We start from the raw sequence: 16,247 nt of genomic DNA, 5'->3' as shown, positions 1-16,247 counted from the left end.
ATTCCCATTGATGCATTAAATGTTACATCGCTATAAAATATGTGATAGTAAAAATTAGCTGGGACAATGTCAGTATTTGTAGATGACAAAACGGTTGCTTGTTTTTAGCTTTCTTGTTCAATGGAGGAACTTAGATGGGAAAACCAGGAGAATTGTCTTTGCTCCTTTTCTGTCTGTCCTGCTAATATGTACTGATCTTAGTGTTGTTTTCAGTTGAAGGTATTCAAAGACTATGAAAGCAAGGGCATAGTTGGGAGGATTAATGATCTGGCACCATGTTACCAAAGGCTAGTTGTATAGTCTTCCTCAGCCCTCTGAGCCTTCCAATGGAAGTTCATGTTGATTGATTTTCTGTTTTACTCAGTTTCCTTAATTGGCAGAGGTTAATGTAACAGTTCCTGTGATCAGTGCAGCAGGCAGGTCCAGAATTGCTTGGTGCCATTTTTCTATTTATAAAAGTTTTATAGTTCTTTAGGTCCCAGAGGCACCAAGCTGAAGGATAGATTTCTCTTTTAGTTACTAGGCTTAGTTGCTTAATTGGAGAGAACTTTTTCTCACAAAGACTTCTGCTTGAAAATAAAAGGTATTTATGATTTCCACCAAATTAAACTGCCTTTTTTTTGTTTTTTTTTTTTACCCTTATAAGGAAAGGAGCTCCAACAACTTCCCTCATTAGTGTAGCTGTCACAAAGTAAGTATGTATGACTGTATTCTTTCTGGGTATGGAAGAATCTTAAAAGGGTGATTGATAGGCACTGAATTTTTAATATGACATGAAAGTGTCATATTTATTTTAGCATGGAGTTTGGATAAACTCTTTCTTCTTTGGTTGTAATAACATTTTTGTATCGTTAGGCCGTTTACAGAGCTTTTTCAGAGCCATACATTTAAGTCTTGGGAAACATGCCAGACACTGATATAAATGTTGAACTTGAACTCTTTTTTTTTTTTTTTTTTTTTTTTGCGGTACATGGGCCTCTCACTGTTGTGGCCTCTCCCGCTACGGAGCACAGGCTCCGGATGCACAGGCCCAGCGTCCATGGCTCACGGGCCCAGCCGCTCTGCGGCATGTGGGATCTTCCCGGACCAGGGCACGAACCCGTGTCCCCTGCATCGGCAGGCGGACTCTCAACCACTGCGCCACCAGGGAAGCCTGAACTTGAACTCTTAAAACATTTTTTTTTTTGTCACTTGCAAAATAAAAACAAATCCAGTAGAGAGGAAATAGCCTTGCAATTTAGGGGCTTTATGCTACAACTATTCAGCATGTTAATGGTCTTGATTTCTACTCACCTGATACTTTTACTGCTTTTGTTTAATAGACAGTTAGCAAAGCAGAAAGAAAGGGTTATTATATTATTCCACTGATTCTTCTTTCGGTTAAAAAAATTACTGTTTTATTTATTCCTATTTGGAAACATGACAACTCTGATTAGGTCATAAAATCAGTGTTACTAATTTATCATTCCAGAATTTAGAGAATGTATAGAAGAGAGTGCCTTCCCATGTAGGGTGACGGTGGGCCCTTGATGTTCCATCGTTTGTGTGGTCTACATTCTCTGATTTAAAGAATTGCTGGTAGAGAGTTTGTGATGGATTCTATACATAAGAGGGTCCTTAATGTTGGAAGGTCATTTTAGGAACACTGGCTTAGGAAGTGAAAAGTCAGCTAAAAAAAGAGTAGCGTGTATTAAGTGTTTACTTGAAAGGAATATGTGATATTGAGAAAACAATATCTTTCAAGGCAATGTTGTTCAAATTAAATATTAAGAACACTGACATACAAAGCACATAAAAATGATGAGATTCCCCAGGCAATTTTTAAAAATAATCCTTGGGCTTCCCTGGTGGCGCAGTGGTTGAGAGTCCACCTGCCAGTGCAGGGGACACGGGTTCGTGCCCCGGTCCAGGAAGATCCCACATGCCGCGGAGCGGCTGGGCCCGTGAGCCATGGCCGCTGAGCCTGCACGTCCAGAGCCTGTGCTCCGCAATGGGAGAGGCCACAACAGTGAGAGGCCCGCGTACCGCAAAAAAAAAAAAAAAAAAAAAATCCTCAAAAAAAAAAAATTAATGTAGACATAGTGAACTGACTTGCCAATTGTTATTAGTAGCTGGTTAAATTATTATTAATTTTGATATTCGTTCTAAGTTATTTTTGCCTTGTGCTTTTAAATATTTGCTTTATTAAACCTTTGAAGGGTTTGAGGTGTTCATAGGAACATGGATGATTTTTTTTAGGTAATTGAGAATATTATCTGATTTTGTAATGTAAGACAATAAGTAAAATGATGCTAAATTGTGCTGGAATTAACCAAGGGAGCTGCAACGTCCACTGGGAATTTTTTAAAATTCAGCTAATATTCAGACTCATAAAATGACCACATATTGTACCTCTATATGTTCAGAAGGATATAGGACAGGAACATAGTTTGCTAGGAGGATAGCATCAGGTATTCCTCTTGATTCAGTGTCTTTGTAGCAGTTTATTCAGGGCAAAGGAGATGAGATCTATACTGGACAGGTGTGGAGGTTGCCCTGGCTTAAAAGCCTAATGCCCCACAGGAGCTAAAATGTCTTGTAACAATTCTATCCACGTGGCTTTCAACCACCCACCAGGGACATACAGTTATAGGAGTCACTGCGCTCAGAGAAGGGCAAAAGCATGAGGTTTCCAGTTGTAGTTCTCAGGTCGTTATTCCAGTTTAGATTGAGTTGACCAGTCAGGGGTCATCTTTACCATGAGCCATATTGTCTAGGTAGCATTGTTGATACTCTGGCATTTATCAGGTAACTTGAGGAGCAAAACTAAAGAGTTAACCCAAGGTCAGATTCTCATGCATTAGGGGAAGAGGTTTTGGTTAACCTTTACCCACAGGCCAAAGCAAAATACCTGCCCTTCAGGAGCAGTCAGCTACTTGTACAGATAGTAGATACACCCTGAGTCCCTGGAGAGAATTGTACAGCCTGACACCTGCTCTCAGACATGACAACTGCAGTATGTGGTCCTTGATTGGGTGGAGGAAAGAAAACTGCTGTAAAGGACATTTTTGGGGACAATTGGAGAATTTACTTAGGTATGACAATGGTATCTTTTTTATGGAAGTGGGTACAGAATTTGGATCCTTTTGAAATTTAAGTTAAGCAAATTAGGAAGTAGCCAGTAGCTTGGGATGATTGATCGAAAGAACTTTTGCTCTATTTAGGCCCATGCTCCTCAGGAAGCTCAAAATCAATGAAAGAACCCTGTTCCAGAGAAATCAGAATTACTGGAGCCATTTTTTACAACTTAAAATTAGATTTAAGTAGCATTGAACTGTGTTTCTCATTTTGACTCTAACAGCCTAAGTTGTAAGCAGACTAATTGAGAAAAAGCTGTGCTTGTCCACCTTACTTTAGCCTGGAGGGCACAATTTCCTGACTAAGAGGTTGGCGCGAAGCCAGTGGAAACTAGTCCTGAACTTCTCTGGGGTTCTGCAGGCAGGTCCAGTGCCTTCTGCTCTGTCTTCTCAGCATACTGTCTAGATTTGGCGAACCTCTTTCCCTTTTCACCCTTTACCACTTATTTGGCTGGCTCTGCTTGGGAGAGATGCGTCAAAACCTCTCATTTGCTAATGGGAGCTATCTTTCATTTTCTTCATCTTTGTGGGTTTTATTCCATATTTCCCTTTTTATTTCTTTAACATCATTTTAGTGGATTTGTGGTGAGAAGCCAAAACAAGCCCTGCAATCAGGCTACCATCTTGAACCAGATATGTCTTCATAGTTTGGCAGAAAATACTTGAGAACAGTGATCACTTGAACTTCCTGACCAGTGCTTTAGGTGTTTTGTTTATTTCGCATGTCTTCTTTTTTTTTTGCGGTACGCGGGCCTCTCACTGTTGTGGCCTCTCCCGTTGCGGAGCACAGGCTCCGGACGCGCAGGCTCAGCGGCCCTGGCTCACGGGCCCAGCTGCTCCGCAGCATGTGGGATCTTCCCGGACTGGGGCACGAACCCGTGTCCCATGCATCGGCAGGCGGACTCCCAACCACTGCGCCACCAGGGAAGCCCAAGAGTCCTGCTTTTTAAGTGTTTGAAAACCTCATTTGTAGTATGTGAGGAGAAATCTAGGCCTAGATATTTGAGGGATGGGAGAGAAAGTTGAAAAAAGAAAGTAGTCACGTAGTTGGAATTTATTGTCATTTTTCAAAAAATGGTAAGAAATTAAATCACTCCCTTCCTTAGTAATTGCTTTTTTCCCCTAGGATAATAGCCAAGGTTCTGGAGGACAACAAGCTGCCTGGTGCGATTTGTTCCTTGACTTGTGGTGGAGCGGATATTGGGTAGGTCAATAGTAGGCCCGGAGTGTCTTTCTGCTGAAGGGCTTGGGTTGATCAACTAGAATCATCTTTACTAGAATTTCGAAACTCGGTATAGCTCAGGAGGTGAGTGGTTTTTTGGAATCATTATTGTTACGGATCTCATTGGGCTTTACTTCATTACTGTGTAGCGTCTGTTGGAGGATGAGTGAGAACTGTCTTTTTCATTGCCCAGAGCTACTACTGTAAGGTGTTTATATCCTAAAATAATACCCTGCCGTACCACTGTGCAGCCCATGGCTTCCTAACGCTTGATTTATCAACGTGCTCACTTACAAAGCAAAGCTGTGGAATTGTGCTCTGGTTTCTCACTCCCCACCAAGGACCTAGCCTCTTCTCTGGGTTCTTCAGCTAACCAAAAAAGGGAACCCTGGAGACACAGCTTCTAATTTATTGCTTTTTAAAAATCATCATGTAATTCACATACCATAAAGTTCTCTCCTTAAAAATGTACAATTCAGTGGTTTTTAGAATAGTAAGTCACAGTGTTGTGCAACCATCCCCATTACCTCATTCCAGACATTTTTGTTACCCCCAAAGGGACCTGGTACCCATTAGCAGTCATTTCCCCCTCCCCTTCCCCTGGCAGCCCCTCATCGACTTCACGCCTGTTGGTTTGCCTCTTCGGGGTGCTTCAGGTAAATGGAATCATGTGGCCTTTATATCCGGCTGCTTTCACTTGGCAGAATGTTATAGCATCTTTTCAGCTGGAACGGACTGTACTGTCTCTGAACCATGGTGAAGCTGGTTCTAGTAGCCTTGACTTTGATTAGAAGGCGTTTCATAGGAGTCAGGTCTTAGAACCCTTACAGGTTTGATGAACGTGTTAGTCCCCCTCTAGCACTTTGACCACACTATTGTACTTCATGGGCAGTCTCAAAAAGTTGTAATACATGACTCCTTTTTTTTAGAAAATACAACTCCCACATAAAGAGTGCATAGTGAAGTGTTATCTAAATTGTCATTTAAAACAAATAGTCTATCCTTTGACCCGCTCTTTTCTTGTACTTTGGGCATGCAGTCCTTCACATTGGCCTTGGAATAGCTCAGATAATAACAATAATGTGTGCAGAAGGGCTTTACACAGCAACCCCCTTGAGTGTCAGTGCTCACATGTGCTGGGCTGACCTGGGAAGCCCACATGCACTGTCTGATCACACAGTTCCAGCCCTGCATTGGTCTGATGCTGTGGCTGCCTTGCTTGGCCCACACCAAGCCCTTTGAAACCCTGCACTATGAGCAAGAAGGTTCAGATCAGTAGTGTCTGGTCTGCATTCCTTAGAAACTGGAAATAGCACAGCCTTTCTGAGTCAGCTTCCAAGAAGGATACTTAGGATATTTCCCTACAGTCTTTAAAATTGTCTTCTTTTTTTGCATATTTTTTAAAAATTTATTTTTTATCTTTGGCCGCATTGGGTCTTCGTCACGGCATGCAGGCTGTTCATCGCGGCACATGGATTCTCTCTAGTTGTGGCGTGCAGTGTTCTCTCTCTAGTTGTAGCGTGTGGGCTCTGTAGTTGTGGCACATGGGCTTTCTCGTTGAGGCACACGAGCTTAGTAGTTGTGGCACGTGGGCTTAGTTGCCCCGCGGCATGTGGGATCTTAGTTCCCCAACCAAGGATTGAACCCACATACATCCCCTGCATTGGAAGGCGGCTTCTTTACTACTGGACCACCGGGGAAGTCCCTAAACTTTTAGTTCTTAAAGGAATCAGTTTTAAGAGACTGCAAAATAACTGGGGTGCTCGTCAAGGAACTGCTACGGTTGTATTGTCCAGTCACCCATCAGTACAAGAAGGAATATCTTCCTTAACAACATCCTTGTGGTGATTTCTGTTTACGGAGAGCTCCCAGAACGGGTTAGTCTGTTCTGCTGTATGGTTCTCCTTGTGAAAATCATTTTCATGAAGACCTTCCCTTGCTCCCTTGGGATAGATCCTTGTGTCTTTTTTTTTTTTTTTTTTTAACATCTTTATTGGAGTATAATTGCCTTACAATGGTGTGTTAGTTTCTGCTTCGATCCTTGTGTCTTTCACTGACGTCTTTCCATGACAGGGGTTTCAGAATTTTCTGGCTTGGCACCGTCGAGTGCCACCATTGCTGGGTTTCTCTGCTTGGGTGACCGTGTCTCTTCCCCTTGCAGCACAGCCATGGCCAAAGATGAGCGAATGAACCTGCTGTCCTTCACTGGGAGCACTCGGGTGGGAAAACAAGTGGCTCTTATGGTGCAGGAGAGGTTTGGTAAGTGTTGGCTTTATATCGAGCTTTTAATTCCCTCAGGTATGGATATGAAATAAAGGTTGGGTTTTTTTCCTTGTCTCTTTCCATGGAGGCACCAGCTGTGTTTATTTGAATGTCCAAGTGAAAGGAAGGGTACAGTTAATAGTGGCTTAATATTAGGGAGATAGCAGATTTAATAGCATAATTTGGAAAAGGATGTCATTCCCTCCCTAAATGACCATAGTAGAATCATATCAAATGTACTTATCAATTTCTATCAGACTGGTTTGGCAAATAAAAAAGAAAACTGACATTTAAACAGGACCAGTGAGAGTACAGGACCTGGAATGAATGTTGTGTAGAAGACTTACATCTGTTCTTCTCTCATTTCTGTTTCATGCATATATGACTGAAAAGGGCTGTAAGACATAGCTTTGTATGCTCTACTTTATGGCTCATTAAAGAGGTTTTCTGGGATAATATTTATGGTCAATTTTTGCCTATTTTGCTGATTTAGACTAACCCTAGCATAAGGTGAGATTCGAATAGTTAATCTGTCAGCTATTTTGCTATATGGGCATTGCTGTTATAAAGGAAGTTTACAAACTATTAGAGCTAATAAACATGGTTGGCAAGGTTGCAGGATACAAAAATCAATTGTATTTCTATACATTAACAGCGAGCAATCTGAAAATGAAATTCATAAAACTTTCATTTACAGTAGCATCAGAAAGAATAAAATTCTTAGGAATAAATTTAACAAAAGAAGTATAAGCCTTTCACACAGAGTACCACAAAGCATCATTGCAAGAAACTTTAAAAGACCTAAATAAATGTAAATACCTCCCATTTTCACTGTTTGGAAACAATTTAATATTATTACTGCCCAAGATCAGTACTGTCCAAGTGATTTGCAGATTGAATGCAATCCCTTTCAAAATGTCACTTGGCTTCTTTGTAGAAATGACGAGCTGTTTCAAAAGATCAGGACTTCACTGGCGGTCCAGCGGTTGAGACTTCGCCTTCCAATGCAGGGGGCACGGGTTTGATCCCTGGTCGGGGAGCTGAGATCCCACATGCGTCGCAGCCAAAAAACCAAAACATAAAACAGAAGCAATATTGTAACAAATTCAATAAAGACTTTAAAAATGGTCCACATTAAAAAAAAAAAAAAAAAAAACTTAAAAAGGGCACACCATCAAAAAAGTGAAAAGAGGGCTTCCCTGGTGGCGCAGTGGTTGACAGTCCGCCTGCCGATGCAGGGGACGCAGGTTCGTGCCCCGGTCTGGGAGGATCCCACATGCCACAGAGCGGCTGGGCCCATGAGCCATGGCCGCTGGGCCTGCGCGTCGGGAGCCTGTGCTCCACGGCGGGAGGGGCCGCAGCGGTGAGAGGCCCGCGTACCCCCCCCAAAAAAAAAAAAAAAGTGAAAAGAACAACCTATAGAATGGGAGAAAATATTTAGAAATCCTTTATCTGATAAGGGATTTATGTCTAGAATATATAAAGAATTCTTACAATTCAGTAATATAAAAGACAACCCAATTAAAAAATGGGCAAGCATTTGATTAGATGATTTCTTCAAAGATAAACAAATGTCCAGTAAGTATGTGCAGTGGTGCTTAAGATCCTTAATCCTGCTTCTCCCACTAGAAGATACTGTCCTCCTCCCTATGCCTCCTTTTAACTCAAAGCGGTAGTTTGTAGTTCTCTTATAAGTAGTACCATTAGTAGGATTACAATTTTTAAATGATGCGTCTGCCTGTCTTAAGTTGTAGGTGCTTTTCCTGGAGGGGGTTGGTGGTTTTGAACATGGTTAGGGAGCACATAGAGAATTGGAAGGATATGGAAGGTACAGATGGAATTGTCAGATCTTATGGTTATACTGTATTGGGAAATTGTCATACAATTTTCCAAAGTGACTGCACCATTTTATACTAACTGGAGTTTTGGGGGATATAATTTTAAACTTAGAGAAATTCCAAGACTAACTCAAGGAATTCCCATATTCCCTTTAATGAGTTTTACCAATTGTACCATTTTTAAAATCACTTTCTCTCTACCAACACACACACACACACACACACACACACACACACACACACACATTGTGAGAGCATATTTTTGAACCTTTTGAGAAAATTGAAGACATTGTATTCCTTTACCACTAAATGTGTTTTGTGTACTTCCTAAGAACAAGGACATTCGATCATATAACCATGATACAATTATTAAAATCAGGAATCTAGACATTGATGCGATGCTCATGCTTTTTTTTTTCCCTTGAAAATTTTTTAAGAGTTACAGTTTATTTATTGTCATGCTGTTCTAAATCAGAAAATAAATTAAAACAATTGGGATAGGCTATGATTTGAGGCCGTGTAGCTGTGTGCATTAAACAATGAAATAGGAATTAATTTCTGTTTATATATGTTAAAGGGAGAAGTTTATTAGAACTTGGAGGAAACAATGCAATTATAGGTAAGGCTGCCTTTTCTTCTTTGTTTGCGTGATTTCTGTTTAGAATATCTTCAGTAGCCATCCTGTATGTATAGAACTTGTGTAAGAACTCATCCCTTTTATGTTGTGTGTCCCATGCTTAGGAACTTTCCTTGTGAGACAGGACACATGGTTTGCAGGCAGAGATAACTAGGAGGGAAAGGCGTTCATGTTTGGAAAATGTTACCTGGGGCTTAGAGTCTGTGTATGAGAGTTTCTAATGTGTCATTGTTTCTTGTTTTCCTTCTGTTTTTTGAAAACTGGCCACATGTTTCTCTAGAATAAATAAGTAAGTAACTCTATGTGACCTGCTGTTTCCAAAAACATTAGTTCGTCTTCAGTGGGGTACTGAGTGCTTTTACATTGGGAAGGAACACTTCCTTAAGGCATTTTATCATTTACCTATAGTCTTGGAGATCATTTAATTCTCTTTTTCACTGGTTTGACACAAAAGGAAATAGTCTACCAGCCTAACTTCTGGATAATATAATGAACATCAGTTGGTTGAGACTTCATAGAATCATGAATTTTATGCTAAAAACTTGCTAATTGTATATTGCCATCATTATCATCATGTTTAAGTGCTTATGTGTTTGTCGGGTACACCAGAAATATAAAAATTATATGGTGAGGGGTTTGTTTTGGATGAACTTCTGATTTTGTAAAAGAGAGAGTTGATTAGAAAATATAGTTTGCGTTTATTGATCAGTGGGTGTGTGTCAGGCACTGTGCTCAGTTTTTTCATGTGCAATATGTCATTTAATCCCCACAGTAATCCCATGAGGCAGATGCCTTTATTAATCTCATTTGAAGGTTACACCCTGAGGCTTAAAATGATTATGTGCCTGAAGTGACAGAGCCAGCATTTGTATCCTCGCAATCAGACCCCAGAGCATAGCTTTCTTCCTAAAACTCCTTACTATCGTCCGTTAGTACCCCAGATAATGTTATCCCATTTTATGGATGAGGAAACTGAGGCTTAAAAAGTTAAAATAACACAATGAAAAAGTGGTGGTGATGGATAAGAGCTTCGGTCTGTTTGGTTGTGTAATCCACCTTCTTAACCATCATGCTAGTCTGAGAATGCTCTTAGACTGGGCAGGGGAAAATTGAAGATGTAAGAGGGAATTGGGACTGTAAGTTTCTGGAAGGGATAGAAAGGAAGGAATTATAAGTAATACAATGGATCGATGGACGGGTAACCTTGTAAAGACTATGCTAGTTTTTTCTTCGGAGGGCAGAAGAGGAGCAGGAAGGAATAGACAAAAGTAGAGAGCAGTCTGAAAGTGATTTTGCACTGATCTCTTCAGAGATGCAGAGGAAGCAGGAAAGGGCCTTGTGTGTGATCACTTTGAGATTTTCCTTGAAGTAAAGGTGAAGTCGTCTGGAGCAGGACTAAAGGGCTGGAGGGGTTTGAGACATTTGCAAAAGCTTCTGTAGCGGGGAGAACAAGAGACATTTTAGGGAATGAACTGATGCAGATGAGGGTGCAGAGGTTGTTGGAGAGCTTGGTTTGATGGCGGTAATAAATCAGAAGGATCCCACTGACTTCTCTATGGGCCCAGGGAAGCTGCCATCTAAATGGGTGGGGGGTTGAGACTGGAGGCAAGTAAGACTGACAAAGACAGTGGTGCTTTCAGAGAAGAGACCACATGAAGGTGCAGAGAAGGCTCAGTCAGCACCAGAAACTTCAGAGAGGTGAAAGATGAAGAGGTCAGAGGAGGGGGAGCTCATTGCTCTCTTCTCATATCATTTTCTTTGGGAGAAAAGTTGCCTCTGCGGTATGAACTTGCTTATTTTACAAGGATAGTTCTGGCGTTCTCTCACTGCACTTTCTAAAGGCATCATCTTATACCAGTTAGTAAAGTACCTTGTCTGCCTACCTCACAACTCTGATGGATGTGTTTCTGCTTCCCTAAGCTTTTGAGGATTCGGACCTCAGCTTAGTCGTTCCCTCAGCTCTCTTTGCAGCCGTGGGGACAGCCGGCCAGAGGTGTACCACTGCGAGGCGCCTGGTGAGTGTTTCTGCATGGGCACATGACAGTGTCCTCCTCTTCCAGTGCTGCTTTTCAACACATTGTACTGTTAAGGAGGTGTAGTAGAAACACTGCTAGAAACGTGTATTCCCTGGATGTGGTTGGCAAGCACGTGGCCCTGCTGCTCTGTTCTGTGCTCCTGGCAGATGCTGCTGGTCAGCGAGGGACTCTGCCTTACCTCCCCAAGCTGAACGTGGTCCAGTCCTCATTGACTGGAGTTGGACGTGGGTGATGAGACCTGCTTTCAGTCCTACACCTAGAACAATGTGGACAAAGTCCCTTGTCACTTAGAGAATAAAACAAGATAAACATTTGAAAAATTCACAACTATTTGCTAAAAGGTAGACAGTCTTAGCTGTCATGTAAAAACATTTTAAGTAGTAAAATATTTAAAAAAATTAAAAAATTTTGGCTTATAGGTCAAGTCTTAGATTTGACTTGATGTGACGTAGTTTATTGGAAAGTAAATATATGTGTGTTCTCTATATAAGTGTATAAGTCTGCATGCATATATATAGGACACATTAATATTAAGTGCATGTGAGGAGAGTGGTTTCGCTTCAGTGTTCGGGGTTTGGGAAGTTTAATCTCCACACTTAGATTTGAGCTGGATTTTAAAATGTTTTTGTATGAGGTACAACCTTGATTTTCATGACTCATACTATTGAAAAACTGGGCCAAACCAGTTTTGATTAGGTAGAAAATTTGGCTACAATTGCCTTTTTAAATTATTATTGTTGAGTTTTCCTCCTGTAATTAAAAAAAAATAATAAACAGTTTACAATTGAATTATGGAGGAATTGGCTTTGGGTTTTTTCTCTTACCCACAATGAGTATGAACAAATTCTTTATAAGGTTGACATAATCTAAATTAATTAGAATAGATAAAAAATATAGGGAAATTAAGCCTTTACCTTTGCCATAACTTTTCATATTCACTTTTTCCTGTATTTTACAATGAATGAGTATCTTTCCTTTGTTTTTATATTACTCAGTTGACGTGGTATGAATTGCGGTATGAACTTGCTTGTTTTACAGGGATAGTTCTAACGTTCTCTTACTGCACTTTTTTCTTTTTTCTATTTATTTGTTTATTTAAATGTTGCTCTGCGGATTTCACCGGCAGAGACCCAGAGCCTGCACTTTCTAAAGGCATCATCTTATACCAGTTAATAAAGTGCCTTGTCTGCCTACTACGATAGAATATCTAAGCTACGATGTTTGTAAAGTATTTACAATTTATTGAATTTGTTCACCTTAAACATTTATTACCTTAAGGCTAAGAAGGAAACGGGGGTACTCCAAAAGATTATAATCTTAATTACGTGGTAAACTATGAAATTACATTAAAGTCAAGCATTTCTTTATTTGGTCAACCTTTATTTTTCCTTTGTGTTCTGGAGCAAATATACATAGCCAGGCTTTATATTTAGTGTCAAATATTGGAGGATCCTGTTAGTCATAACCCAAATCAATTTTTGTAGGGACTGTAGTGCTGTACAGGAAAATCCATTCCAGTACTATGGACCTCCCTGTGATTTATCGTTGGCCCTCTGTATCCATGGTTCTTCCAAATCTGCAGATCCAACCAATTGGGAACCATGTAGTCCTGTAACATTTACTGTCGAAAAATATTTTTATACAGGTGGACCCGTGCAGTTCAAACCCATGTTGTTCAAGGGTCAACTGTATAAATCAGTACTGTTAAGAAAAATTGAGGGAATTCCCTGCTTGTCCAGTAGTTAGGACTCCACGCTTTCACTGCTGAGGGTGCAGGTTCAATTCCTGGTTGGGGAACTAAGACCTACAAGCTGTGTACCACGGCCAAAAAAAAAAAAAAAAAAAGCTGGGGGGAAAAAAATTTGTGCATTTTTAACAATTTCGTACATTTATTTGTGCTATTTAATAGTTCATTTATAGGTACTAATCCCTTGAATGTTTCTTTTTTCTTTTAGTTTTTACATGAAAGCATTCATGATGAAGTTGTTAATAGACTTAAAAAGGCCTATGCACAGATCCGTGTTGGGAACCCATGGGACTGTGAGTATCTGGTTGATTCCAAAGATGTTCCTTTTTGACAGATGGTGTTATAAGAGTTTCTGATTTTCTACTTTTATTTTTTTCCCTTTCCTGAGAGGCCCGAGGGAATACAAAGCAGTGTATTTTGCATTTGGGTGACACGTCTGCTCCTAGTTTAGGATCTCAGTGCTTGACGTGGGCCGGTGGGTGAGCTTGGGAGATGGTATTGAGATGGGATGTGTTGGAGAAGCTTTTCCCTCTTCACTTCCCTCCTCCCAGATACCACCATCCTCCCTCATGCAAGGTTGCAAGAGTCACCTGCCTGACTTTTCTGCTTCCACTTCTGTCTTCCACCATAACCAAAGTAATTTTTAAACATGTAATTAAATAATTCACTCTCTTGCGAAAAACACTCATCACTGTTTGACTAAAACTTGGATGCCTTTTGAGACCCTTTTTGCAAGCTCACAGTCTTTTGTGATCTGACCCCGGCTGCGTCCCCTTCTGGACCCGCTGTGCGCCATTTGCCCCGTTGCTCCCGGAGCTCCAGCTTCTCCAACCTTCTTTCAGTGCTCTGGACATTCCAGGCTCTGCCCTGCTGGAACTGCTCTTTGCCCAGTCCTTCCCACCTCCTCACTGAGGCCTACCTATATCTTCCTTCTTACTCTGTCTCACGGTCACCTTTAATGCTCTGGTTTCTGACAGCCATACAGAGGGAGCATCAGCCTCTTCCCCTTAAATTGTTCACCGACTGCTGGTTCTGTGAAGTTCTTAGAGAATGATCACCCTGTAATAAGCAGAGCCTATATTTTTACTGCAGGACTCTGATGAATTGATAGCTCTTTCCCTAGATTTGGCCCTCCGTGCTTCTGTATAGAAAGCTTATGAGGACCCAGCCATACCTTCTTTTGTGCATATCTTCTGTGGCTGCTTTTGCACTACATTGGCGGAATTGAGTAGTCGTGGCAGAGACCACATGACATGCAAAGTATTAAATAGTTACTGTCTGGCTCTTTGCAGAGAAAGGTTGCTGACTCCTGCTCTCAACTGAGGGGATATATGAAGGGATTGGTCTGTTCATTGGGAAAGCTGTTTAATTATAAAATGATGCCAGTTAGGGTGAAATGAAGAGCATTCCTTTTTCTTTCCAGCTAATGTTCTCTATGGGCCACTCCACACCAAACAGGCAGTGAGCATGTTTCTTGGAGCAGTGGAGGAAGCAAAGAAAGAAGGTGGCACCGTGGTCTATGGTGGCAAGGTAATGACTACTTGAGATCAGGAGTGACAGGTTCTTTCTTTTCCTTTTGCACAAGCAGGGCTCTGGGTAAATTGATGAAGGGTGCCTGACTGCCACTTTTCTTTTCTCCATCCCTTTTATAACGGGGAAATACATATTTTAAAGAATGACAATGTAACATGAATGGAAAATTTCTGGAAAGACACAACTCAGAGCCAGGGTTGCCTATGAATTGAGTCCCTGGGAATTTGTATGGAAGGGAGACCTCTTTTTCATGGTATGGAAGACTGTATTTAGTGCAATTTAAAATCCGCATTTAGGGCTTCCCTGGTGGTGCAGTGGTTGAGGGTCTGCCTGCCTATGCATGGGACATGGGTTCGTGCCCCAGTCCAGGAGGATCCCACACCATGGGCCATGGCCGCTGAGCCTGTGCTCCGCAATGGGAGAGGCCGCAGCGGTGAGAGGCCCGCGTACTGCAAAAAAAAAAAAAAAAAAAAATCCACATTTAGTAGTGATTATTAAGTCATTTAAGGCAGAGAATCAAAAAAAAAAAAACATACCAAAAGCATTTTTAACACATATTACTATTGTCGATGAAAAATTAGTTGATTTAAGAAAGAAATGGAAATTTTTATTTGAGCCAAATCGAGGATTATAACCTGGGAACAGCACCTCAGAAAGCTCCGAGAACCGTTCTACCTGTTAGAAGTCAAGGCAGTTATATAGGTTTTTTAGACAGAGGGCTGTACATTGAATGATGTATCTTTGACAGTTTACACAATCTAGATCTAAGCATCTAAGCGTCATCATGGCCCCTTACAATATAAGGAATGTTATCTTTTAAGGAGTTGTCTTGGTGGTGCTAGGAGAATGTTGCTGTTTATGGTTGAGCAGGTATTTCTGCCAATGGGGAGGTTTGGTTGATGCATGATACAGATACACAGTGCACAGTTGAGGGGAGAGAGGAGGCCATAGGGCAGAGAAAGTTTTTGATGTTTAAATTTTTCTTGCCTTCCCATAAAATATGAATTTTCATTTCACACCATATTTGTTTGATTCTTGAGATGTAGATTCAAGGCGTTTTCTTCGTGTATGATAGGAATTTGTCTTCATCCTTGAATAAGCTATACATGTAATTTATTATCTACAATTTATTTTCACTTCTTTAAAAACCACTGAAAACTGAGTCTTTGGCAAAGCTCTCTGAGAAGCAGAATCCTTCTCCCTAGTCTCTCAACGTTGACATACCCACATCTCATTGGATAGAGATGTGTATGTGTATTTGTACTTTTTGTTACTTACCTTGAGTTTTTTTAAGCATTTTAACTTAATCTTTAGAAGTAGCTCTTTTTTCCCCTTTGTGTAATATTTACTTAAGTTACATAATGCAATATGGTATTGTAATAACAAATACAGCTGCCACATACAGGGTTGGGAGTAAATACAGATGACTCTTGGTAAGCGTACAGCTCAGAGGGTGAGAGCAGAATTACACAGTCACCCTGGAGAGCTGACCGCCAGCCAAGCAGCTTGCTGCAGGCATCAGAATATTTTATAGAAGTTAAGTGGAGATGAACTAGTAATTTGGTTATGTGGAGGTTAGTTAGGAGAGTGTCTATAGTATACCCTTTTAGAGCTTTTGATTTCTGTATTAATATGTTAGTTTGCTAGGGCTGCCATAGCAAAATATCACAGACTGGGTGGCTTAAACAACAAATTTGTCTCACAGTTTTGGAAGCTGAGTCCCAAATCACGGTGCTGGCCGGGTTGATCCTTCCTGGTGAGGCCTCTGTCCCTGGCCTGCAGACGGCCACCTTCTCTCCATGTCCTCACATGGCCTTTCCTCCCTGCCTGGAGAGAGGAGGTCCCTGGTATCTCTT

The 16,247-nt window shown here is 41.0% G+C and overlaps 1 protein-coding gene across 3 annotated transcripts in view; it reads left to right on the top strand.

Moving 5' to 3' along the window:
* ALDH7A1 (aldehyde dehydrogenase 7 family member A1) overlaps positions 1-16,247 on the top strand; it is a 45,674-nt gene that overhangs the window by 13,015 nt on the left and 16,412 nt on the right. For all 3 annotated transcript variants that reach the window (XR_013827485.1, XR_013827486.1, XM_079916029.1), the window contains exons 7-13: positions 647-691; positions 4,243-4,320; positions 6,500-6,597; positions 9,016-9,057; positions 10,996-11,090; positions 13,067-13,151; positions 14,282-14,388. Coding sequence is in view for 1 of the 3 variants with exons in the window: in XM_079916029.1 (XP_079772155.1) it covers positions 647-691; positions 4,243-4,320; positions 6,500-6,597; positions 9,016-9,057; positions 10,996-11,090; positions 13,067-13,151; positions 14,282-14,388 (550 nt within the window). In the remaining 2 variants the exon portion in view is untranslated. The remainder of the gene's footprint in view (positions 1-646; positions 692-4,242; positions 4,321-6,499; positions 6,598-9,015; positions 9,058-10,995; positions 11,091-13,066; positions 13,152-14,281; positions 14,389-16,247) is intronic.

The sequence above is a fragment of the Stenella coeruleoalba genome (assembly GCF_951394435.1).
Source record: "Stenella coeruleoalba genome assembly, chromosome: 3".
NCBI classification, from domain to species: Eukaryota; Metazoa; Chordata; class Mammalia; order Artiodactyla; family Delphinidae; genus Stenella; species Stenella coeruleoalba.
This window is presented reverse-complemented; position numbering and strand designations above follow the sequence as displayed.